Source organism: Setaria italica, chromosome VII, assembly GCF_000263155.2.
Source record: "Setaria italica strain Yugu1 chromosome VII, Setaria_italica_v2.0, whole genome shotgun sequence".
Lineage (NCBI taxonomy): Eukaryota > Viridiplantae > Streptophyta > Magnoliopsida > Poales > Poaceae > Setaria > Setaria italica.
In genome coordinates this window covers 19412363-19438334 of record NC_028456.1, presented here as the reverse complement: position 1 = coordinate 19438334, position 25972 = coordinate 19412363, and the positions used below count along the sequence as shown (strand labels likewise).

The 25972-nt window shown below is 49.9% G+C and overlaps 5 protein-coding genes across 7 annotated transcripts; all 5 read right to left on the bottom strand.

Moving 5' to 3' along the window:
• Nucleotides 1–305: 305 nt before the first annotated feature.
• Nucleotides 306–2374, bottom strand: LOC101764398 (alpha carbonic anhydrase 1, chloroplastic). The gene is made up of 7 exons (XM_004975507.3): nt 2223–2374; nt 2087–2122; nt 1837–1951; nt 1421–1629; nt 1132–1341; nt 827–1009; nt 306–737 (listed from the first exon to the last, which is right to left on the bottom strand). The coding sequence occupies exons 3-7, from the start codon at nt 1916–1918 to the stop codon at nt 609–611; spliced, it is 813 nt and encodes a 270-aa protein (XP_004975564.1). The 5' UTR covers nt 1919–1951; nt 2087–2122; nt 2223–2374; the 3' UTR covers nt 306–608.
• A 2172-nt stretch (nt 2375–4546) lies between these two features.
• Nucleotides 4547–8316, bottom strand: LOC101763726 (glucan endo-1,3-beta-glucosidase 14). Of its 2 annotated transcripts, none has more exons than XM_004975506.2 (4): nt 7992–8316; nt 5681–6723; nt 5181–5342; nt 4547–4987 (listed from the first exon to the last, which is right to left on the bottom strand). In XM_004975506.2, exons 1-3 carry the CDS (start codon nt 8071–8073, stop codon nt 5280–5282), a joined length of 1188 nt encoding a protein of 395 aa, XP_004975563.1. In that variant the 5' UTR covers nt 8074–8316; the 3' UTR covers nt 4547–4987; nt 5181–5279. The 2 variants fall into 2 exon arrangements, with proteins under 2 accessions (XP_004975563.1, XP_004975562.1); XM_004975505.3 differs by having other exon boundaries at nt 4547–4951.
• A 1918-nt stretch (nt 8317–10234) lies between these two features.
• On the bottom strand, nt 10235–13202 carry LOC101763320 (ferredoxin-1). The gene is made up of 2 exons (XM_004975504.4): nt 13057–13202; nt 10235–10874 (listed from the first exon to the last, which is right to left on the bottom strand). The coding sequence occupies exon 2, from the start codon at nt 10855–10857 to the stop codon at nt 10402–10404; it is 456 nt and encodes a 151-aa protein (XP_004975561.1). The 5' UTR covers nt 10858–10874; nt 13057–13202; the 3' UTR covers nt 10235–10401.
• Nucleotides 13203–15560: 2358 nt separating this feature from the next.
• LOC101762913 (protein BIC1) lies at nt 15561–16744 on the bottom strand. The gene has a single exon (XM_004975503.4). It carries the CDS (start codon nt 16372–16374, stop codon nt 15820–15822), a length of 555 nt encoding a protein of 184 aa, XP_004975560.1. The 5' UTR covers nt 16375–16744; the 3' UTR covers nt 15561–15819.
• A 3630-nt stretch (nt 16745–20374) lies between these two features.
• Nucleotides 20375–24212, bottom strand: LOC101762509. 2 transcript variants are annotated; one of them, XM_022828423.1, is made up of 5 exons: nt 23968–24212; nt 21699–21946; nt 21400–21611; nt 21034–21295; nt 20375–20940 (listed from the first exon to the last, which is right to left on the bottom strand). In XM_022828423.1, the coding sequence occupies exons 1-5, from the start codon at nt 24017–24019 to the stop codon at nt 20626–20628; spliced, it is 1089 nt and encodes a 362-aa protein (XP_022684158.1). In that variant the 5' UTR covers nt 24020–24212; the 3' UTR covers nt 20375–20625. The 2 variants fall into 2 exon arrangements, with proteins under 2 accessions (XP_022684158.1, XP_004975559.1); XM_004975502.3 differs by having other exon boundaries at nt 21699–21952; nt 23968–24211.
• Nucleotides 24213–25972: the final 1760 nt, after the last annotated feature.

Here is a 25972-nt window from a genome sequence, read left to right as displayed (position 1 = left end):
TAACGAACGAGAATGAACTTGACGATCCGATCCAATTTCAGACAGATGCCAAATCCGTGGACGTGGACAATAAGTCTCCCGGGGACCCCCAGCGCGCAAAAGCGCCACGTATCGGCGTGCGGCCGTGTGTGGGCGAGGTGCGGCACCGCAGTCCGCAACGCCCGCGCAGCTTGCCGGTGATCCTCGCGGCCCGCGCGGTGCTTGTGCGCCGCGGGCGCAACAACCGCATCGACGGACGACGGGGCACGGGAATCCCATTCCGTGGATCTCTCATTAGTCATTTCTAAATTAGCAGTAAACACAAATGGCATACAACGTTGCACTGAAACTTTTCGATTGATTCGCATCCCATCATACAGATAAAGAGGATCAACACCAGGTTGTGCAGAAACCAAAGCTCTTACATACATCTACTAGTAACCTACTACTAACCAACGTCAGTCTTCCCAAACCCGACCATGGACATGGCCGGCGGCAAACAGGAGACCAAACTACGTACTGAGCCTAACACAAGTGCAGAACACAAACGACTTTGACAGAGAAACAACTGACAGGGAACCCAAGCCGGAACTATCGTCCCCGGCGATCAGGCCGCATACGGGGTACAGCTACGGCATGAAGCGATAGACCTGGACGACGCGGCCGTTCATCGGCTGCGTCGGCCTGTTGTTATGCCTGTACTCCTGCTCCAGGGGCGCCATCAGGGCGGCGGCCTGATCGACCGTCATCTCCCTCACCTGCATGCCGTCGTAAAATTCAGACCGTGGTGATCTGTGTGGCAGCGTGTACCCAAGGGGCTGATGGTGGATTCATTCAGTACGTATACCTGGGTGAGGATGCTCCAGACGACGTTCTCGGTGCACGGCGGCGTGGTGAAGGACCCGACGTACCTGTAGTACGCGTGGGAGTGCAGCCGCAGCGGCCACAGGCTCACGACGCCGGCGGCCACCGGGGCGCCCTTCTCCGCGTCGCAGCCCTCGGCGTACAGCGCGGCCAGCTTGTCCTGTATCTGTCGTCCATGAACAAAACAAGCACAGATTTAGAAAGGTAAAAAAACAAAGCATATGCTAGAACTATGCTGCTGAACAATATTGCTACACATCGATCGTCTCAAAGGCATACAGTACTTGCCTGCCAAAGGAATGGGTCTGGCCTGCCGAACCGGTAGAGCATCGCGACGACGGTGACGTTGCCGTCGTCGCTGGCGTGGACCATGTGGAGCTCCACGGGGAACCTCTGCCCGTTGATGGTGTGCTCGGAAGGCGAGTGCCAGTGCATCTGCTTCAGCCTGTACTGCTTACCGTCGACGGTCACGCTCCCAGCGCCGCCGTCGAAGCGCAGCTGCATCGACAAAATCCCACACATGTTACTTGACTATGCCCCCCGGCACTCCCGTGCAGTTTCTGTTTGAAGAACATACCCCGACGTTGAAGATGTTGTCGACGAGGGTGCCGTTCGCGACGGTGTAGTCCCTGTGGAGCGGCTGCAGCGCCGGGTTGTAAACTGCTCCTGGCGTCCAGATGTCGACCGGGGACTGGTTCGTCCCTCTCGCGCATTGCGTGAAGTTGGGGCTCAGGGTGCCCCAGTGGTCAGGACCAACCGAGCCGGTGTACCCGAACTTCGCGCCATCTGCTTTCAGTCGAGAAGTTAGAGGGCGTATCAAAGATCAGCGAGAAGTTCAGTTCACGAATGACTGTTCAAAACATAATAGGTTCTGAGAATGGAAATGAAGAAATGAAAGCAATCAAGAACTCTGAACTCTGTCGCGAAGGGAGCTAGAGTGCTAGACGAACAGACGCATGGCGCTATGAGAATTTTCAGGTCAGAAACACGTACTAGGGTCGCAGGCAAGGGTGGTGGCGCAGCAAGCAGTCAACAACAGCAGGAGAAATGCTGCATTTCCAATCGAGGTCGTCATCTTCTCCTGGCCCTGGAAATAAACTCTCGAGGCCTGAAACAAGTGGAGATGCAGTCACACGAAAATTCCACAAACAGAGAATGCGGCAATATATAGGGAGGGACAGTGCTGCTCAATGCTCATGGCATCGCGAACTACCGATGGTCCAAGGCCTCATCATCATCTTACCTTTCGCTGCGTGCAGATCGACTCCGATCTCGCTTCCTGCAAAAGGACACGCACAAGATGGGTTATTCCCCGTATCTATCAGAGGATCGAGCGTAAAGGAGGCAAATCATTGCAAAAAAGCTCGCAGCGACCTGACCTCAAGATGAGCTCGCGGCGGATGGACGCCGACGGCCACACACCTCGTGGCTGGAGACTGGATGATGGTCGATAGATGTGGTGGGAATCTTCAGCGATCCAAGCGGGAACGGTGCCGGCGGCGAAGGTGTTGTTGCGCTTGGACTCTGACGAACGAATGACCATGTATATATAGGCCAGCATAGCCAGCTGGTCGGTCGCCGCATGACGATGCCAGCGTCCATCTTCTTGCAACCGCTCCTTTTTGTTGTTTTTCCATTTCAGAAGAAATAATGCTTGTGGCAATGGCTCGTGTGACGATTTTGCGTGCAGAATTTGCGAGGACATGGGGGTAGTGCTTCTCGTGGAAGCGGGAGCACGTCCTTGCTATGCTCACGTCTCGCGTAATGCGCGCATGGCGATTGGGAGAGGAGTCAATCCACGCCCTCCACATCCTCGGCAAAACTCGGCATCTCTAAAGGCTGGCTGGGCTGGGCTGGGCTGGGCAGACGACTGCGCTGAGTTGTTCGTTGACCATGATTTGAGGAGTTTGTTCAATACTTCCACCAGAGATCTTTTAAGAAAAACACACACAAACCCCATTTGGGAATAATGTACGCAGTCCAAACAAATAAACAAGAGACGTCACTATTGCTTTTGGGCTTTTGGCGGTAGCATGGCAGGACCCATCGTCCCTACGAATGGATGGCCTGGAAATGGCGATGCACATCACGCTACCGGAGAGGAGTGATGGAACAGCTTCCACTACGCCACCGTGTGGTGACGGGATGCAGGACCGCCCACTGAACCGAAACCTTTATGCAAGAGCTGCAGTGTCCATCGCACATTCTGGACGGAATCTTGGGGAGCTTGAGAGATTGATGAGCTTTAAGCTCTATCAATGGCCTCCGTTGCCTACCACTCGTTCAGTTCTCAACGATCATTGCCTACCACTTCTCAACAGGGAAAAAAACTAAATAAGTTGACCCCATCAACATCATGCTGTCTAGCCTAGAGAATGTTAGATCACCGTGACATGCAGGACCCATGGCAAGCCAGATCTGTGGCATGCCCACTTCCACTATTTGTTAACACAAAGAAGGTTAATCGGGCTTAGCTTTCATACTGGCCGCCCCATGATCCGACCGATCGGTAATGGCCGCCCCATGAATAATGGTGCTTTTCCAGGAGCTGCAAAGCACGAGCACACGCCGTCCCGTCCACAAGCGTTCCATCGGTGGCACAGTGCGCCGGCAATTTTCATGGGGCACACTGTAGAGCGTGGGGGTTGGGCGTAGCGGCCGGTGAGCCTCTGAGAGTGGACCTGCTCCTGTGCATGTCTAACATGTCCATCAGGTCGATAGGATTTGTGCATTCGTGGACGATCGACCACCCATGACTTCGCCCAAACAGATCATCGGCGCTTTTGGTTCCTGTTTTTTCAGCTGGAGGAAACAAGCACAAGCCGTCCACGAGCGTTCTGTTCTGATTTCTGAACTTCCACCACTGAACGTTAACAAGTGGAACATAAAACAGCTGTAGACTGTGGAGTACCCCTTCTCGTGAAAACATGTGGTGAATTCGTGATTATAGTTTTACTGCACAAGTTTTTCTTTTTTTGAGAGAGAGAGAGAGCTGCACAAGGTTTTCTTTGATAGCCTAAATTTAGGCAAAGGGTTTTACGCCAGTGATGTCGAACTGCTCCGTTTTTTGGAAAAAAAAAAGCGTCGCTACCACTGTGTATTCCAAATATTGGTTTCTGATTTTCAGCCTCGGTGGCTTCTTTGAAATACCAGTATGTTTTTTTCATAATTTTTTGGAAACTTTTGCAGTCTGAATCTTGCAGTGAATTAGCTAGTGCGGACGGAGGTGCAGCCCACCAGTAGAGGGCCCGAAGGCTCCGAGCCAGTCCGGCCCGATAATGCCTCGGCCCAGGTTGCTAGTCCATTTCCTTCTCTTTCGGGCTGCGTCGTTGTGAATTGCGCGCGATGGCTGAAATTTTTCTTCGGTGCCGCCACCTGGGCCGACAAGGCGTATTTCTGTTTGTTTATCTCACTCTTCAGCCTAACTGTTATTTTCCCAGTCGCTTGATTCTCGTAACGGATAACCTCATGTTGCACTAGGCGAGTAGGCGCGCGATTGATTCTACTACCACTCCGTTAACCTGCTACTACCTGAATGGCGAGACCGTGCAGTAAATCAGATGGCTTATGGGATCTCACTCATCCAGAAGGATTGCGAGTCTCGTGAAGGCTAACGTCTGTCCATGACCTCATGCACCAGGTGCAACGCTAACGCGTTGTTTTCTTCTGAAAATTTGAATTGGAGATCCATGTTCAAACAAGATTGCTGATGCTCAATGCGACACACTGTTTTTAAGTGTGCGCAGAGTGCTGTCAGAGGCTGCAATAAGAGAAAAACAGTAACAAAATCACCGTCTGAGGTAACAATTGCCAGCCTTGGCCTAAATTTGTGTCCTATCTGTTCGCATATACAAATGTACAGTTGCATAAAGAAGACATCTCGAGAATAAATCAAAGAGAAGTTTTTCCCAAAAAAAAAATCATAGAGAAAATTCTATCAGACAATGCGTGCAATGGCCGCGTATCGTCCCCAATCTTCAGTCAGTTCTACTTCACTGTCAGTGTGGAGCCAATTTAGTCTCCTGGATGCTATCAAAATCACTCCTACTGTTTTCGCTGGGCAACGATCAAAAAGCATTGCTGATGACGTTCTGCTTGTGGAGTTTCCCTGACGGAACATGCCGCTTAGTTAGTTCTCTGATGACTGCATAGGAGAAAAGAAATAAAAAAAAATCCACAAGCTTATGCTCCTAATAAAAGTTTCGTTCAAGCTAAAAATTTTGGTTACTTTTTTTGCTTATGCTCATAATAGAAGGGGCAGGCTCATAGCCTAAATGCCTAATCCTGCCATGAGTTCATTTCAAGAGGATCGTGGGAATGCATGATAAGGCTCTTACCTTGTGATCTGCTGGTGGAATCCTAGCAGCAAGAGATCCTCAGGCTCCACGCTTTCTTCATCAAATTTACAGCAGAGTTGTCAACAGCATATCCTGATCTCAGGATAAGTTGAGAGCGATCAATGAGATGGCTAAGAGGATGAGGGCAAGCAAATGAACTGCCTGCAGAGGACAAAGGAGATAGGTGGTTTCTTGTCAGGTCTCATCTGAAGTAGAAATGCGAGAGAGTATGGAAACTTTGGCGGCAATGCAGCTGTAGCAGCCTCTTTTCGACAGTTGGTGCAGAGTTCTATTGCCATTTCACTGCCGCTATCGCTATCATTAGAAAAGTGTGAAAGCAACGTGATAGGAAAGGGCAGGCAGAGGTTTGCAAGAATTTGCCGATTTCACTCAGACATGCTAGTAACTTGATCAGTTAGTCTACTACGCAGCACAAGCAGAAAGTTTGTAACCGATTTGCCGACTTCAGCAAAGAAAGACTGAAGAGCGATGTATCGTACCTTTCTCGTGCCTTCTGAATATTCCATGGGCGGAAGGTAGCCCCGCAGGCCGACGTTGTAAACCGGCGTGCCGTCGGGGTAGAACAAGCCGTAGTTCCGCTCGGAGGCCGGCCCCGGCTTCAGGTTCTCATTGAACAGCGCGAAGACGTAGACGTCGATGGGCACCGACGGCCTCAGCGGCGTGCCCTGCTTCATCTCGATCCTCTGCAGGAGGTTCCCGATGTACGTCCCGGCGTACTCCGGCGTGGCGCCGGCCTCGTCGGGGTCTCCCCTGGACGGCCACCCGGTCTCGGAGATCTTAACGTCGATGTCGGTGTGCCCCAGCGCCTGGATCGCGGCGTACACCGAGTCCACCTGGGCGTACAGCATGTTGTCGTAGTTGAGCTTGGTGTTGGTGTCGGTGACCCCGGCGTTGGGCTGGAACAGCACGTACTCCAGCGGCACGTTGTTGGGGTCGGCCTTGTACGCGAAGTAGGGGTAGCAGTTGATGAGGAACGGCGACCTCGCCATGGACAGGAAGCTCAGGATGGGCTGCATGTACGGCACGACGTCTGGCCGGAACGCGCCGGCGGAGGGCGGGAACGAGCTGCCCATGATGTCCAGGGAGTGCGCCGTGGTGACGTTCACCCGGCCCTGCAGGCCCAGCGCGGTGACCGCCTGGTACACGGACTGCATGGCGGGGAGGAGGTTGGCCTTGAGCTCCGTGTCGTTGCCCTTGAACACCTCGTTGCCGACGGTGATGCAGGTGATGCGCGTGCCGGGGAGGTACGGCTGCACGTGCCGCTGGATCCACGCCTGCGCCGCCGCCGGGTCCATCATCGCCGACACGTTCTCGTTGCCGATGCCCACGACGAACTCCACGCCGGTGTCCAGGAACGCGCTCAGCACGTACGGGTCCGCGTCGTAGAGCTTCACCTTGCTCACCTGCATCGACCGGAGCATCCACGACACCCGGGCTGGGGAGGGGAGGTTGTCGGCGATCTGCCCGTAGTTGATGCCGACCGACATGGCTTCGGCTCTCAGCACTACTCGCCGATCTGCAACTGGAAGCGTTGCAGTGTCAGCATTCAGCAATCGTTCAAACTGAAAATAAACAAGCAATCTAGGCTGCATCCTATCTCTGCGCAACAAAATCGTAGTTAATCACACGATCCAATGAGAGGGTTCTGGTGCACATCAGCACATGTGGTCATGTGATTGGGGAGTACTACCGAGAATCAACCCAATAAAAAACCATGCACAGTAATTGTCAAACCCCTCTCGATCGATCTGCATCTTCTTATTTTATCTGTATTCCAGTGGCCGCAACTGATCAAAAAGTTCCATCACATTTAGCTGGCAGCTGTGGGCGAAGCAAACCGTGCATCCTTCCAGACAAAACTTTGGGGGAAAAGTCCGGACAGCTCAGACCCAGATCAGATGCACGTCAAATTGGGGCGAAAAGCCGGCAAATTGGTCCATTTCTTAGGTAAATAACGCGATAAAAGGGCTCGGATTAGAATCAGGATTTGGGAGATGCCGTCTTAGTGGGCGGCCTGCCTTACGCCATGGAGCACTTGGGGACCATGCGATCTCACTAGATATCGGTTAAAAGGCTTGGATAAGATAATCGCAGCAAGTACACCTAATAACCACCATTCGCGATAAGGCGTACACCTAATACCGTCGTAACAAACCAAGTATAGATGCCACCTCATGAATTATTCCTTACTGTGGCAAAGTACAAGGAAAAAATAATGCCTCTAAAATACCAAAAATATATTCATAAAGTAGAATAAAGCAGGTAATATGAATAAGTACCATCAGTATACGTTTCAAGATTAATGGTGTATATTTGTACTACTACGTAGACAATGTAGTGAATGAATAACACTTGAAGAAGAAAATAAGAGGCTAGTACGGGACAATTGATTGGGCTTGAATGGCAACTCCAGCTCCAGTTCAAGTCCAGGCACCGGGAGTTTCTTGCAAATTAAAGGTCATGATTATCACAAAAAAAAACGTATTCAACTCCATTTTTATGACAAATTCTGAGGTACTAAGTTTGCTCGCTCAGTTAAGACCTCAAATTTTGAGAGGAAAATAGCATTTGCGGGCGTATTAATCTCAAGTACTGTGTACTAGTATGTGAGAGCTGAAATCCCACCACACAATGCACTTGGCCAACTGCTAGTCTGTCATAGGGGAAATACAAGCTCCGACTGGCGGTGACTACGGAAATCATATCCACGAGAACAACACCCCCCCCCCCCCCCCCCCCCAAAAAAAAAAAAAAATCAACGAGAAAGGCAGGAGAGATCGCGAGGCTCACCTGTCATCAGGACGAGGACCACGCCGGCGAATAAGAAGTGGGACGGCGGCCACCGAGCTCCGAATCGCTCCGCCATGGCCATGGGCACGAGACGACGGCAGAAGCAGCTAGCAGTCGCTCCGATCAGCGATACACACAAAGCCGGCGATCGAGGTTGAGGCCGTCGCCGCCAGGAGCCAACCGAGGGCGCTAGCTTGCGTTGGTGGAGTGGCGTGCTCTCCGATCGACAGGAGCCTCTCCTTGTCGTGTGCTTGTTGCGTAACGGCCTCGCCGCGCTCTGCTTGCTCTCGCTTCTTGTGTCTGGATGGAGCGCGCGGGCGGGCGGGCGGGCGGCGGCCTCGGCTCGGCTGTATTTAAGCCGCCGCGGGGAGGATGGCAGTGACTGAGCAGGCGACAACTGACAAGCCGTGTGTCCGGACCTAGCTAGTAGCTAGCCACAGCTGTTGGCCGCGTCCGTCTCCCGCGTCCGCGCCAGGCAGTCGGGCTCGGGCGGGAACGAAAAGGGAAACCGCGAGGAGCCCGGGCGGGAGGAAGGCAGAGGACGGTGGCGGTCGGCCGGCCCCGGGTGCCTTGTTGGACATGTGCGCGCTCGGCGATCGACGCGTGTCCGCCCAGATCCCCACCGACCACGCCCTCCCTGTTCGGGGGCCGCAGCCACACGGCCCACACCCGTCGCGTGTACACCCACCACCAGTATTGTGTATCGCATCGTGTCTCCTCGTCATCCCGTGCCCTTTCCGGCGTGTAGGATCCGGGCGGTTGTTGTGGTCCGTCGTCATCGGCGTTCCGGGGTTTCCTCATACGGGGGACGCGGCACGAGCCTTGCTGCCCCTATTTCGGGGCTACGGGTAGCATCAACGGCGTAGGCAGGCGGTTACGTTCACCGTTCACGCAAAGTCAAAAGCCAGGCCCGTCGTCCGAGCGGTCACCGGGTGGTCTCTCACCCAAACCCAAACGGTCGTGGTGGCGGCGGCCATGAGCCCACGACCCGCGGGGCCAGTGCCCCGCGGGCGGAATCTGAGGTCCGAGACGGGGCGGGGTGGACCACGACACGAGGAGGCAGAGGCTGAGATGAGAGGCTGAGATGAGAGGCAGGGCATGGCAGCGGGCAGACAGGCAGGCGTCGCGTCGGTGCGGGGGTGATGGGGCGGTGGCGATCGGCCCGACTCGGGTGTCCGCGGCCGCGAGCGGGCGGGTGACGCCGCTCCGACGAGGCGGCACGTGGACCGGGCCCGCGGCCCCGCGCCCATCCGCTGTGTGGGCGCGTTAGGCTCGCGCTCGGCCTCACGTGGGCCCTGCGCAGATCGCGTCCCGCCGCCGCCTCCTACTGTTCCGCGCACAGGAGAACTTCGGGACTGGCGTGTCAGTTTGGCACGAATAGGCTCACGCTACGAGCTTTCAAGTCTTTTACCTATGGTCAGTCAGATTTCAATCTGACCAGCCAGGGATTGCTCGAGCACAAATGGCAATTCAGGCTCAAATCCTAACAGTGCTCGTGCTCCAAACGAGCAACCCTACCTTTTTGTGCAACTCGTGGGACCAAGCAATCTGGTAAAGGTACAAGTGGACGACACCTGAATCATCACCCCCTTTTCGCATTTGACGCTACGACGAAAATCGCCGTCCAGCCAGTTCATCATCTTTTGTTCCATCTCCTTTTTGCGTGCCCCCAGTCAGGCTCAGACAGACGGTCGCTCACACACCTAACGCTGAATGGTGATCGGATATCTGGTTCCGAACTTGAACTTCATACTCTGTATATCCCGGCGCCACTTCTTTTCGTCCACCAACCAACAAATTCTCCAGCCAGGAGATCGCAACGAAATTCCGAGTCCAGAAGGAAGAAAGCGCGAATCCTCATGTCTCCAACAGCTCTTTTTTTTTTTCAAAAGAAAAAAAACAGGTCTCCGGCAGCAACCGGCATCTCCCCATTTTGTCAAGATCGCAGGAGCCCTTTTTTTTTATTTTTCAGTCTCCATGTGACACGTCCTCCAGTTCCTGTCGAGTAGCGTCCCAAAGCATCCAAATTATTGCGCCCTCGACCGGCCGGCCTTTCGACGACGTGAACGTCTGCAGCCTTCGCCGCAGACATTCCTGGAAGCTCCATCGGTTTCTTTCCCGTGGACGTCGCCGGAACGACCGTGAAAACTGATACCGATAGGTTCATACTCGCGGCACCACCCGGCTTGGCACGTTAGATTCCGAGATAACCAGAGAGAACAAACACGGGCAGACCGCAGACATAAGACAAAAACCTGCACTTGCTCATGCCAAAATTACGAGTACGACGGCGATCAAGGAAAGGAATCTAGCTAGGTGCAACAACCAAAGTACAGATGCGGATCGCAGTGTCAAGAACTCGAGAACGAATCCGAATGGAGCCGTGGAGGTGACACTGAAACCAGGGCTACTAGTACAGGTCGGCCTCCCGGTGCGTCTTGATGACGCAGTCGGAGGTCGGGTACGCGACGCAGGTGAGCGCGTACCCGGCGCCGACCTGCGTGTCGTCGAGGAACGACTGGTCCGACTGGTCGACGGAGCCCTCCAGGACCTTGCCGGCGCAGGTGGAGCACGCGCCGGCGCGGCAGGAGTAGGGCAGCTCGACGCCGGCGTCCTCGGCCGCGTCCAGGATGTAGCTGTCCTCCGGCACGTCGATCACGCTCTCCTGGCCCTCGGGACCGATGAGCTTCACCTTGTAGACGGCGGCGACGCGGACGTCTTGCCTCGCTCTGAAGCCCGGGAACGGCGGCGTGCTCCTTGGGAAGCTCGCGTTCGGTGGCCGTTTTGTGCTGTTGTTCAGCAGACGCGCGTTGTTCTGTGCGATGGCCAGGAAGTTGCAGAGAACCGGAGATGCGAAAGTCGCCATCTTTGCGTGTTCGAGACCTGTGAAGTTCGTAATATATATAATGAGAGGTGAACATTACATCCAGCATGCATATGAAAGTTGGATAGTCTCAGAGAACTATGCGAGTCAGAAAAACAAAAGTCAGGTAAAAAGTTCCAAGTTTCAAGTTAAAAAAAAAACATCCAAGTTTCAAGTGGAACTGGGCTTCCAGTTTTCATTTTGAGGAAAAAGAACTAGAAATATAACATTTTCACTACAAGAAAGAGTTTTGGGGTGTTTCATTGTTTGTTTCTTTTTTTTTATCACGCGTTCATTTAGAGGAAGTTCATATTGTTTGTTTCTAGGTAATAGCTGAAAGCTTAAACTGGATGTGAGCTGCAAAATTACGAACCACAAATATCCTATGAACTGAACAGTATATTAAATTCTGAGCAACCAGCCAACACAAGTATTTCTGGTAATACATATGTGGTGCTGAATCGGTTAGCTTTACAGAGCTGCTAAGCAACCAAATAGGTATTTTTGGCTAAGGTGTACAGCTCAAGGCAAGCGCTAGTGCGCTACTGGATTAAGCAGTAGCATCTTTCTCTGCTGTATGGGTTCTAGGCTTCTAGCAATGTTAGCGGGTAGTACTACAAAAGAGAAACAAGCCCTTTTGGCAGGTTTGTCAAAAATCATCCTTCCTGAGAGAAGATTGGCTTATCCATGCCAAACCATATAACTCTTGTTCTGGCCACTTTTCTGGTGGTTAAAAGGAATAATTATTAAATGAGCACTAAAAAGTGGACACCGGAAGTTTTGAATCTGAATGTGGTTGGAGACCAGATTTCTCTCTCTAACAATGACCTAAGTTTGTGGCCTACACTTCCTTAAAGTACAAATAGTGGCATCACAGTCAATCACCTGATCGATAAAAGGATTCAGGTTCCAACCAACCAATAACGTTTACCAGCTGTGGATATATGGATGCGGATATTCGAAGTGCATGACCCATGACTCAGGACCATAGTAATGAACAAGCCTTTTCCATTTCTGCAGGAAAGGCGCTCTACGTGGATCTCTGTCATCCCCACTTGAATTCCCATGATCCTATCCTAATAGTCTAAAGGTACCTTGGAGTAAAACATCACCTTAAAAAAACTGACTAACAATATTAAAATCCTTCTGGCACAAGCAACACCAATAAGGAAACAAAAGTAAGCAAGTTCCAACCAATAACGTTTACCAACTGCTGATTTGGGATATGGATGTTGATATTAGCAGTGCATGACACACATCGTGATTCAGAACCATCGTGACGAACAAGCTTTCCACTTCTGCAGGAAAGACTGACTGTGGATCCTTGTCACCCCCACTTGAATTCCCATGACCCTATCGCAATAATCTCAGGCTGTTTTGGAGTGAGGCTGGACATTAAAAAACACTGACTAATAGCACTAAATTGCTTGCATAAGCAATACCAAAAGGAGTAAGCAAGACAAGAATCACGGCGCTTATTGCATCCTTAGGAATCTGCAGCTGCTAGATTTTTTTAATAATGAACTGCTAGATTTTCCCACATTACATTGATCACTTCTATGCGTAGTGGAAAACAAAGACAGAGGATTAGGCATCATGGTGTGATACCTTGTAACCTTGTACTAGCAAGTGACGCTACTGCTAGACTGCTAGTCACGGGGATTATTTGCTGAAGACCAGGTTCCTTGGTTAACTGATGACTCTTAATATTGCTAAGCATTCCGATGTACAGGTGAGATGACAAACGCATGGAAATGGAGCATTCCCCCCTTGATGATGGTTTGGGTAGAGGTTTCAGACTTTCAGTCTTACAGACCAAACGAAAAGCATTCCAGGACAACTGACTAACTACAGTGCTAGCCAGCATCCACCGTTGAGGGGTACTGGAGAATGCATGCATTTTTAAAATTACTCAGATTTGGACAACTACTTGGATCCATAGCGAGGAGAGAGCTACCAGAAACACGAAACTTGCGGCACTTCAGGTCCATCTCTCACTAACTGAAAGATGCAAATGGTTAACGCAAAACTAACGCGCTCCACTGCTGAAGGCCTGGGAGACTAACGCGAGAAGCACATGGCCCAGAAATTCAGAACCGCGCTTCGCCCAGAAACCTTCTTCCCATTCCCGGCATGCGGTGCGTCATTATCGGATAAGAGAGGGATAATGATAAGAGGGGAGGGGAGGGGAGCGAAGCTGACCTCGCAGGTGCGCGGGCGCTGGGATGGACACCGTCTCCGTCTCTGGGGCAATCGAGACGACGAGGGCGAGGGATGGGTGCGGAAGAAATGGAACGGTCACGGCCTCACGGGGATTGGGAATTTGGGATACGGATAAAAACGCTGCTACAGCGCGGAGGGGTGCTTTAACCGTGGCGGAGTGACCGCGTCCGCGTGGCACACACCGGGCCCAACGCCCACACCCTCCTCCTGTGGGCCTGGATCTCTCTCTGCCAACGGTTCTATCCTGTGGGCGGGCAGGCCGAGCCGGCCCGTTGGATGGGAGGAGAAAAGATGGGGCTGGTCCGTGTCCGTTGTTTATTTCTCTCTCATTTGTTTATTTTCTATGTACTCTAACTCTGTGATCTTTAATGGGTTGTGAAAATTTTTTGGTTGGTAATTTCTCTATGTATAACTTTTTTTTATCCCCATTCACATTCCTCTTACGTTGCGTTCAATATATGTTTAGTCGAGACCTTTGCTCGAGCTATTTTAGCACTTGTTTCAGTCCACTTCAGATTTTGACTTTTGCGGTTTCAAAATTGCTCCAATTTACAAGAAGAGTTTCCCCCTCTGCTTATTAAGTTCAAACCCTAGTGCTTGTTATTTCAATCACTCTCTTTGGATTTCAGTCAAAACCTGCATTTTAGGTACAATGATGCACTCTTAGTTACTACAGTGACACAAGTGACATTTTAGCCTACACCGCATATGTTAAATCTAATACAATTTAACATAAATTCTTATCATTGTTATGTCACACATTAAGAAAATATTTTTCATGATCTTTAAACTATGGAAATCGATATTACTCATTGCTCCCTACGTGTACGTATACATGCTATCATGGTTGCATGTGTCATCCTTATATATTTTTAGATTGTTTTTTCTAATATAAATGAAAGAAGCAGGTAATTTATAAATATGTATGGAGTAGTAATATAATTTAACATGAATTGATATTGTCATTGCTATGTATCTTTATTTTTCATGCATGATTATTAAACCGTGGAAATCAGTATAATCATTATTGCGGCATGTATGTATACATGGTGGCATGTATCACTAGTGTATAGTTTGAGTTTGTTTTTGATATATAATGGCAAAAGAGGGCAATTTAGGAATATACTTTGGGTTTGTTTTTTTTATAGTGGTAGAGGTGTGAAATTTGATGCAATTTTATGGGATTCTTTTATAATATTTTAAATAATGATATAGGTGGGTAGTTAGATGCAAATTTATATTAAGGCCGGTCACTTTAGGTCACCTTTCATAATGGCACAGGGTAGGTAATATAAATGCAAATTTACGGATCATAATGGAAAGTGTGAGTAATTTTTTAGAAAACAGATTAGATTCAATCGTTGTTATATTATTATTAATGGTGATTAGAGTGTACCGAGATGGCATATGTTTCCATTTTCTTAGAATTTCTAGTATCTATTTTATTTTCTAGCACATTTTGTGAGGGTTGGCGTGGATGGTAAACTGGTAAAGATAAGGTTCTAGCTATCTGTGCCTTGTTCTAAAACGATATGTTTCAGGGTCATTCAGAAGGTTTCAAAAAATATTGGAGGATCTCCTTGATATAGTATTGGCTAATGGTATTGGTTGTCACCCAGTTAATAAAAAAGGGTTCGTTTTCAACTCGTACATGTTATTCTTAGTGTGGACGTCTCTCCTACATATATTGGTCGATAAGCTACGTACTAAAACTATAAACTCTTAGTGACTAAAACTACCAGAGTTTTAGAGATAAGACTATAAATAAAAAGCATGTTACTCTTACTAATTTGGAGCAAAGGAGATATCATGATTTCTCTCCACCCCTCTAAAAGAAGTACAGTAGTGGTGGACAGGATTTGGTGGCACACCTTAGTCCACGATCATATTGAATCGACCATGCACGCATGATCTTCTGGAAACACAGCACCCACATATTCGTCAGCAAAGATTCCTGTCGTAGCTTGAACTTCAACGCGAATGGCAAGATCGCATCAACAATTCTTAAAACTTTTCGTAGCAAAGGTATATACAAGTACTAGCTTGGTCACGTTTTCCGTGAAATGCACAATGAACAAGAGCAACAGGCAAAGAGCCAAAGAGGCAAACGCAAGAATATGTCCATCTGTGTATGGGAGGAAACGAAAGAACGGCATGAAACCACGTCGTGCATTACGACGCCAAGAAATGTTCACCTGAGTACCTGACAAAAAAAACAACTACTAACACGCAGAATTAAATCAAGATGGCGATCTAAACCTGCAATCCGGTCGTAAGGTTCATTAACGGGCTGCAGATATTTTTTTTTCCTCACTAGCCGGACTCCGAACAGTGTGAGTACTGTCTAATCAATCAACGCGATGAGCTAACAAAATCAAAGCTGCATGGGTACATACGATAGTAACAGTACGCAAATGGCAGCTGCAAAAGTCAAAAGCAATATCAAACAAGGTCTATTTTTCTTCTAAAACATTAAAGAGAGATGTTACAACAGAACTATATGCATTCATCGTCGATCACTTTAAACAGATAGTACGTTATCTCAGAATTATCAGCGGTGTTGGTAATAAGCTAATCAAGTTTGTATGTAATTCACATGATCAGAAAAGTAAACACGAGAGGCTAAGACCTTCTCACAACTCAAAGAAACAAGAAGGATGTCTTATTCGAGCTAAAAAAAGAAGGCTTATTGATCACCCAGGCTAGGCTAATGGAAGCAGGTGGAGAGGAAGGATCACTCGTTCAGGAGCAGCCGTTGTGCACCCGCAGCGGGCTGGAGCCGGCGGAGGACGCCGGCGACGTCCGGTCCGGGCGGCGCGTGCCGCAGCACTCGGCGATGAGCGCCCGGCGCGCCGTGGGCAGCCCCGCCGGCACCAGCGGGCGGTCGAAGACGGCGCAGTCCACCCAGTCCTTGAGCAGCTTCTCCTGCCCCCACAGCTCCGGCACCCACACCCTCCCGGCCATCTCCCGCCTGTGCCGCTTCAGCCTCTCCCGCGTGCTCTCCTGATGATCATCCGCGGCCGCCTCGGGCTCCACCTCCTCCTCCGCAACCATCGGCTTCTGCCGCTCTGGCTCCTCCGACGCCGACACCTCCGCGGCCGCCTCGTCTGGCGGCGCCACCGCCTCATGGTGATCGGCGTCGGACTCTGTGTCTTCATGCTGCTGCTCCTGCCGCACCGGCTCGCTCTCTTCCGTCGTGGTCGTCGCTGGCGAACTGGTTTCACCGTCGCATGCCTTGGCCGGCTGCTCCACCTCCACAGCATCCACGGCCGCTTCGACGTCGCCGGAGGACGCCATGCAGCCGATCTCGACCGAGCTACAAGCACCACGACCAAGAAACCCCCGCGGTGGCCCGGCCGATCCGTACCTAGTGGAGCAGCACCGGTTCTTGGCTGGCTCCTAGCACGGCGATATAATGCGAGGGGCGCGGGAGGAGGAGGAAAAAGATCAGAGGGCGCGCGAGGAGGTGGGGGACGGGTGGGGGACGAGGCGGACACGTTAGGAATTAGGAGGCCGGAGAGGTGAGGGAGAAGGCGCGCGATCGATCGATCGTCTCGTCAGGTCAGGGGCGCGCGCCTATGGTGGCCGCGAGGGGAGCGTGGCCTGCTGCCCCCGCGGCTACATGTGGCTGCCCGCGCCGCGCGACGTGGACTGGGCGGAGGCCTGGTTACTCACGATCGTACTGTTAAGAAGCCGCGGCCGCGGTGGCGCGCCGTAGCGAGCGGGTGCGCGCGTTTCTGAGGCTGGCGGCAGCGCGGGGCGGCCTGGACGCACCAGGGCCAATGGGGTGATCCGCCGCTCGCACGGCGGGATTTGATTTTTTGCGGGGCCACGGAGCGCTCGGCGAGTTGGGGGTGGGCGCCCACCACCCTTAAACGCCAAGAATCTGACCCGGCTGTGCATCTACGTACAGTGCCACCGATGGGAGAAGTTTGCAGTTGGTTGGTGGGCGCGAAGGCACTTGGGGGCCTGTTCGCTTCAGCTTATTCAGCTGGCTTATCAGCCACCGAACAGTATTTTCCTCTCACAACAAATCAGCCGTTTCAGCTTTTCAGCCAGCTTATAAGCTGAAGCGAACAGGCTCTGGGTGTGTGGACTGTGGGTTAATTGGACCGTGCAGTGTTTGCACAAGATCGGTGTACAGGACTAGAGAGTTGCCGTTTACCAAGACTTTGAATCTCCATGAATCGAAGATTAGTTGCTTGCTCTTGTTGCTTACGCTTGCCTTTAATCGTTAGTTGTTGTCGTCGCTCGACTCTTTAGGGTTGTTGCTTCATCGTACTGTCCAGGATGAGGTTCTTCTTTATTTTTAGTATGATTGGTAACTCTCCAGTTAGATTCTTTTTTTAAAAAAAAAATCTTCAGAGCTAGCTCAATTGAGATGGCAAAAGAGAAATAATTTATTTTTTAACCACTGTCACTAACTAATCTGCACCTATTTCGTCGTGTAGTAACATGTTACACTGAAAACCTCCTTTGACCTCACCTCTCAGCTCTTTCTTAGCATGCTTTCTTCTAGTTGCGGGTGTACCCTACTATTTGCACAACCGTGTGCATGACCTTTGTGGCCCATGTAGAACATATCAATGAAGGATTGAAGGGGACAACATCCCCTGATGTGGCGCGTGCCAGCTGTGTGCCACAAAGTTGTAACTCCAATCCTTTCTCTTTGTTCTAACCTTAAGCATCAAATTTTACGACAGTCACACTCTCTTCCCCCATTTCAATGCTAGGTCTCCCTCTTTATCATTTGGCCCTATGATGGATCCACGTTCACCTACCGCCATCAAATTGTTTTTTTTTTACCAAATTTGCTATTGGAAGTCAATTTTTTCAAAGTTTTGGGGTAAAGGTTAAAGTTTGAAGCTTTTCCCCTGTCCACGTTTTCAAATGATGCAATAGTCCATCTTTTTTTTGGGTGGTTCACCTTTTTTGGACCATGACCAGTCTAGGCATCCGGACACTGAATATTCATTTCCTTATTCAAATTAAAGTCCCAAATTTGGTGTTTCCAAGTTAATGTCATGAATATAGATGGTGAATAGTTAAGTCTAGCTAGTTCCATGCATTGTGATATTCCCATTTCAAGGCCTAGATATTTTGACAAAAGTCAACATCTATCTCATATTGGAAGCACAAAAAAGTTCCTGACACCCTCATCTTCTCACCGTCATCTGCCCCTCCTTTCCTTGGACGGCGACGCAGCCACGCCTCCCTGCGAACCGAGCCGACGGCACGCGCTGCTTTTTTCTCCCCGCTGATTCGCTGGTGTGTCGCGCGTGTGCCGGGAGCCCGGCGCCTCCCGCTGGTTTTCGCCCTCACGATGTGCGCGTGCGGGGTCGGGGTGGATGCGTGACCGCGGGTTCCGGCCAAGCAAAGACAAACTGGCCCCCGTCGCGTAGGCCGTGCTGCTGTCACCTGCGGTCCTCGTCGGCGTTGCACCATTCACCGGATGCCCTCGTGGGGACGGCTCGCCTGCTGCTCTCGGCTCGGGTGACGCCTGTGCGTGTCGCCGTGTCCCCTCCCTTTTTCTTTTGGCAGTTTGCGGGGAGAAAAGGCGTGAAAACGAAAACACAGGCGGCTGCCACTCGAACGCGCTACAGGTCGAGGGCGCTACGTGACGAGGTATCGCGACACTGAAACTGTAGGCGCCGCCGCACGGGATCAGTAACGATGGGCTCGATGGCGGAAGGGGGCCGAGGAGGGTGTGCGCTCACACAGCGTACTAGCTTCATGGGCTTTCTTACTTCGTGGTAGCGCCCACGGGCTCTCAGCAGGCGAAAAGGCCCACAGCGCACATCAAAATGTATGGGCCATATTCCGCCGGAGATCCTATATATGGATTCTAATGTTGGAGATTTCGTGCGACCGTCCGGAGCCGCACCATCTCCTTCTTCTCCCTCAGTGTTTGCAAATAATGCGAAAATAACATCAGACACGATTTTTACGTGAAAAACTCTTAAAAAAACTAACGGACACCAATCGATGATCTTCACTGTAATGAGAGAGTTACAACGCACGGAATATAATGAGCCATCTTACTCTTTCTACGTTGCTTACAAGATGTATATATAGGGCGGACTAAACTGATTGCAGCCAAATATGGAAACAAATCCACTAAACACATAACCCGAACCGTGGGCCCTCCAGGCGTCCCCCACAAGACTCACGTTATAATTCGGATCATATCCAACACTCAGCTCACCTGTCTCGCGCCGTCGCTCGTGCGCGTTGCCGTAGAGGAGCATGACCGGAGGAGCGGGCGGGAGGTGGAGGGAGCGGCTGGCGGCGGGGTTAGGGTTAGGGTTCGGGGTTGCTAGGGTGGTGGCTCCAGTGGCTGGCGGCCATAGAAGAGGAGGGGGTGAGGGCGTCGGAGGACCGGTGGTGGTGATGGTTCAGCCGGCGGCACGGCTGGCCGGCTGGCCGGTGGATGGGCTGGTGACCAGCGGCGGGGGCGAGGATGCCCATGGGATTAGGAAGGGCAGGCAAGCGGGCAGTGGCGCTTGGTGGGGGGCTCCTATATAGCTTCCGAGTGTTGGATAAGTAACATGGCTTTAAAACCCATTAGACCTAACTAATAAGCCCAACTTATAGATAAATAAATTCAACATTTCGGAAGATTCATTCAACATTTTCTGAGAAATAAATCAATATTTAGAAATACTACGTTCAATATTTTTGGAAAAATAACTACTTTCAACATTTTTCTTGAACTATTCCAACATTTAAATAAAATAGATTTAACACATCTACTAACACCAATATCAACATTCTGAAAAAAAAAATCAGTGTCCTTCTCCAACAGTGGCAGCATGCACGGCGGCAGGGGCGCACGGCGCTGCGCGCGCGGGGGCTGACGGTGGCACCTGCGGCCAGCACGCCCCGCGGGGCTGTCCGCGAGCATTGGGGGGGGGGGGGAGGGCAGCGGCATCGGCATGCTCAGGGCCGGCGGCGGCGGCTTGCACAGGGATGGGGGGTAGGGTTGGAGGAGAGGAGAATCCAACTGATAAAAATTATGCACACGAATTTTAAACAATGGAAGTCATATAGCTAACGGGCCACCGGAAGCTATATAGGATTGGCATGCGTTGGGGGGGAGCAGGAGGGGCTGAGGTGGCGTCGTGTCGAGAGCAAGAAGTTGGGGAAGGAGGTAGGGGTAGTTGATGGGCTTATATGGGGCTTAATAAGCCCCATATTCCACTAACGAAGCAACCAAATGAGACCGTGTTGCGATTCCATTTCTTTGATCATTCCACCGAACCAGGTGCGACAAAGGAAAAAAAAAGACATGTTTCAATGAGCGAGAACTACCACACATCAACTCATGCCAAATAATTCCACGAAATTCTTACATAAAATGGAACCTTATTTAGTAGTAATTCGTGCAAAACATATTCACGTGAAATATACGTGTGTGCGGTGTGTGGGATTCGAACCCACGACATCAAGAGATTTTAATCCCGGGTCAAAAATAACTGAGATTTTTGTTGAAGATGGAATATCGTTTTTCCACCGGTGAGCGATGGAGAAACATGAGTGCAGATTCAATCATGTAGAACCATCGTGTCCGAGCAGCAGGGACTTGACAATGGCGTCGGCCATCCCGTCGGCGATCGGGAAGAGGTGCCCCGACTTGGGGAGCTCGTGGTACACGACCCACGGCAGCTTCTCGCTGATGTACCTCGACAGGCTGACCGGCACGATGAGGTCCTCGGCGCCGTGCCACAGGTGCACCTTCCCCTGCTGCCCGTCACCGCCGGCGAACGGGTCCTCCAGCTGCAGCGGGCTCCAGCTCCACTTCCCGAACCCGACCATCATGTCCCGGTGCAGGCACTCGTGCTCCCCCTGCTGCCTGATCTGCGGCTGCAAATAAATCACACAGCAAACCCGTGAGCACAATCCGAAGGAATTCCATGGCGACAAGATGAGCACGGAGTATCACTGATTCTTGATTACCATGTAGGTTCTGTGGACGAACTTTGGGATGACCAGCTTGTCTTCTTCGGACAGGAGGGCGGGGTTGTAGGCGATGACGCTGGAGGCCGGGAAGAGCTTCTGGCTGTTCCACCAGTAGGTCAGCCATGGGAGGTGATGCGCGACCCAGACCGCCCACTGGTCCTGCGGGAGCTGCTGGTACCAGGCGTCCCACGACACGTTCGACGGCAAGCCGGACCACCAGTAGTTGCCCACGGGGCCGAGGATGGCCACGCCGAAGAGCCTGCGCCGGCCATGATGGGGACAGTGTTCAGGCTTGCTGACCTGAATCTGATTGCTCAGGTGAGAAGAAAAAACTCCCACTAGTTCACTACACAGCTACACTACCTGTGTGGGATGTACTTGAGGCAGCTCCACATGATCTCGCCGCCCATGGAGAAGCCGGCGAGGTAGAACTTGGGGCCCAGCTGGAGGTTGTCGGCGAGCTCCGCGATGTCGAGGGCGATGCTCTTCTCCGTCCGGCCCGGATGCGGGTCGCTCTCTGCGTAACCGGGCCGGTCGAAGGACAGCAGGTAGATGCCCAGCTCTTGTGCCAGCTCCTGCACCGGTTTTCAGTCCATGAAACTGTCACTTCGATTGTTCAGTCTGTCAGATGGGTTAAAAAAACAGCAGGTAACAAAACATGCCGTGGAGATTGGGAGCGCGTCGTATCTGCAGGAGTCGAATCCATGGACAAAGATGATCCTGTACTTGGCCTCCTCCTTCGGGACGCCGGATTCCAGGTAGGCCAGGTACCTGCCGTCACTGAGCCTTGTTCTGGTTGCCGTGACCGGAGGACCGCCCGGCGAGCCCGGGATCTTCGGCGGTGGCGGCTGTAGCTGCTTGTACAACAGCGCCGACAAGGACACAAACAGTGCCAGCATAAGCTTCCTCGCTATCCCTTTGAGTGAAATGAGCACAAATTAGTTCGTTACACTGATACGGTGTCATAGCATGACTGAAACAACGCACTAGTCTGAACGTGTCTGCAATTTATTTTGCTGAATAAATGTTAGACTTCTCTGAAGTTGAGTTTTTGGCATAAATCAAATATGGAATCTTTCAACATGTGTATGAAGTGCACGACATCTCTTCTAGCCGCCTTTTACATCCATTTCAAACCCTTACTGCGGTCCTCAAGGGGCGTCAGACAAAATAGACGTCTCTGAAATATCCTAAGCAAACACCCTGAATTGAAAATGTCACAGACCATTTGCAGACTAGTAAAGTCCGATCAGGATTCAGGAGAATCGATGGTCCACAGCAGCTAAAGACTGATGTCCCAAATAACAATTAACTATAAGATGCACCTGTCACCCACGAAGAAGAAAATTGACTTTGATGACAGAATATGTCAGCTTAAGCTGTCAATGTCGTGCTCAAAAGTCTAGTTTCAGTGAGAAACTGGGGAGCGTTGTCCTTGGTTTCTGGTGTTTGGATCCTAGAGCTCAAGTTTAGTCCAAGTCACATCGAATGTTTGGAGGCTAATTAGAAGGATTAAATATGACATAATTATAAAACTAATTACACAGATGGAGGCTAAACGGCGAGACGAATCTATTAAGCCTAATTAATCCATTTTTAGCAAATGATTACTGTAGCAACACATTGTCAAATCATGGACTAATTAAGCTTAATAGATTTGTCTCGCTGTTTAGCCTCCATCTGTGCAATGAGTTTTGTAAATAGTCTATATTTAATACATCTAATTAGTATTTAAATATTCGATGTAATAGGGACTAAAGTTTAGTCCGGGAATCCGAACCGAACAATAAGAATGGCGTCAACTTCAACGCACGCGCATCCAGAGTCAATTCTGTCTTTCCATAGATTGAACAATACTTTGATCAGATTCTTCGGTAATCGGTTTATACTGTTTTTATAGAAAGAAAAAATTGGACCAAATCAAGATAATCTTAGGACATAGTATTAAACATAGGCTAATTACAAAACAAATTACACAGATGGAGACTAATTCGCGAGACGAATCTATTAAGTCTAATTAATTCATAATTAATCCATCATTAGCAAATAGTTACTAATGATGGATTAATTAGACTTAATAGATTTATCTCGCGAATTAGTTCATGGTTCTGCAATTAGTTTTATAATTAGCTCATGTTTAGTCCTCCTAATTAGCATCCGAACATCCGATATGACAGGGCTAAAGTTTAGCCCCTAGTATCCCCTTAGAGGTATGATATGCTCTTAGAGGTATTGCTTATGCTCTTAGAGGTATTGCTTTACTATTTGGGCGCGTTGCTTGTTATTCACATTAAAGGACTAAATAAGCCAAATTTTCCCAAAAAATTGAGAAAAAGTAGCATTTCACTATCAGCAATAGAGAGAGCACTTCACTATCCGTAAGACCATATGTGTCTTCCTTTGGGTCATCTGGATTCTAGAAGGCACCTCTGTAACTAAGATAATGTTAAAACAAAATGCAACTACATACGTTCACGTTCTTCTAGAAACAAAAAACAGATAGGATGCTTTCTTAAATTTTTACCTTTTTTAATTGGAAGAATCAAATGAATATTAAAAAAAATGTACGGATAGGGACATGTATATTGCGCTACAAGCTATTACTAAGAGCATGAAAAGTTGATCAACTTTGCATACAATTCAGATCGAACAAAGAGTCAAAACTGCTATCTAAAAAGGGAAAAAACAAAACCAAGGGCAACAAGTTCCCGGCTTCATGCTTGCATCCAGATGTGATCTTGTGTCTTGATTAGTACTAATCTATGAACAAATTCAGAGATCACATCTAATCACGGACACAAGCGAACACCAGTCTAATCACGAATCAAGATAAAGAAAGGAAACAGTAACTCAGCAAGTCAGAAACAGGTACCGCCGGACAAGGCATGGAACTATGGAGCATACACGAAAAAAGAAGGAGAGAGCATGTACCACCGGAGGCAGGGGCCGGCGGCGGAGGCCGCTTCTCGCCGGACACGGCCATGGGTAGGAAGACAGCCGCCGGCAGAGACAACTTCACAGCTGCGGCAGACGGCGTTGGCTGGGGACAAGAGCAGGGGTGCCGGTAAGCAAAGTTTCAGTACGCGGGAGCCGGGAGATGAGGATCTAATTGCAGTAACCGGAGGCAAGCCGAGACCCAAGTGGTCTTAAACCTGCCGCTTTCTGCCGGCCACTAGTGTCCACTGGGATATCCCCGGTCTTTTGTTGATACCGGGCAGCCTAAAAATGTCACGGGCCCCACGGCTAAAAAAAAGATAAGGTGACGGTAGACATTGATGCAGTATTAGTATTGCAGACTTTGCAGTATGACTTGGTGACAGAAGTGAACACGCCTGCATGTGGGCAGTGTTTTCAGACAGAGTACTGAACAATTTGATTTTTAACCGATTGGGTATTCAGCTTGTTCCGTAACCGAAGTACTGGTCAATGTAGTTGGATCACTGGCACATGGAGCTGGACCATACGTCAATGACTCCGAAGACGAACCCTACAGAGGAATCCCTTCTGTAACGGCGGCTGCTCCAACCGTAGTACGCGCTTGGCTAATATGGTAGTCCGGACCGACCTTCAGCTACGCCTGCGGGGTGCAACCGGCCTTGTTGGTACGCTGAAGGGTGCCAAGGGCCAGGGCCGCCGGGTGCAAATTCAGCCTGCTAACCTGCACAGCGTGGAACGTCAATTTCGACTGTTTCATGGGGTATAAGCTCACACGGGTGCCTTTTCGTGGACGTGGAAGGAAGGCGGGAGACCGAGCAGGCCTTCGTGTTAGTTTTTGAACCGGCTAGGGTTACCTCCCGTCGGTATATTAGCGGGGGTTTCCCGGCCACCTTGCCTCTCCTCTCCCGACGCGTCACTTACACTCGCGACTCCTCCGCTCTCCTCTCTCTTGTTCCCACTCGACTCCTCCTCTCCTCTCATCCCGGCAACTTAAGGCGAAGGTGACGACACGACTGGTGACGGGGTGCCTGATTTGGAGGCGCCCGTGGTCGCCTTCACCAGCGGGCCCGGGGTCTTCATCCTCGGCGAGCGTGGGTGCATCTTCACCAGTGAGCGCCGGACCAACCTAAAGGGGAACGTTCCGTTGCAACCTGAAATTTAAATGACGTAATTTGCAATAGTTGTTTCAGCTCTTTAAAAATACTATAACTTTCATATGGAGTGTAGATCCATCATGCATATATTTTGAAATATTTTTTTGGACCGGCAATTTATGTTGTACATGTAGTGGCTACTTCTGTAAAAGGTGTGTAGCAACTTATGCTGTTAGCACAACTACACATAAGTTGATATAATGCTGTTGTATTCGTTGTTAGCCAAAGTATCACTATTTGTACTTAAGTAATGTTTATACGGTTCTATTTAAGGTAATAGTACATGTATAAATAAGTCGACAAAATGTTGTTGTATATGTTGATACATAGTCTCTTCGTAAATTGATGCATATCCTCCATATAAGTTGACTGATAATACCACTATTTTGTTTATAAGTTGCTACACAGCATTTTGTTTATAAGTTGCTACACAGTTTGTCCATAAGTTGCCAGTCATATAAAACAGCATCAAAACATATTGGATATGGATCTTGTTTTGTAGATCTCATCACTAGAAACACAATGGCGCAAACGGAATTAAAAATGGACACTTGATGAGTGAGTTATGCTCATTTAAAAAAAATATACTAGCATTCCCCGTAACTAACATATCACTTCCCTCATCTGGAAGGGACGGTACATGAATTTTTTTCTCCAATCATGCCAGCTAATTAAAATATTATAATTTTTGTAGAGGAGTTGAATAACGATTTATGTTTACCCCTTCTATAAATAGCAACGTTTAAGTACCGTATGATGCTCCAAAGCAGTGGAGTGGCACCTGTCGCGGGATAGCGTGGTCCATCCAAATAAATGTTTTGTATCTTTTTTCTGTGCTATAAATT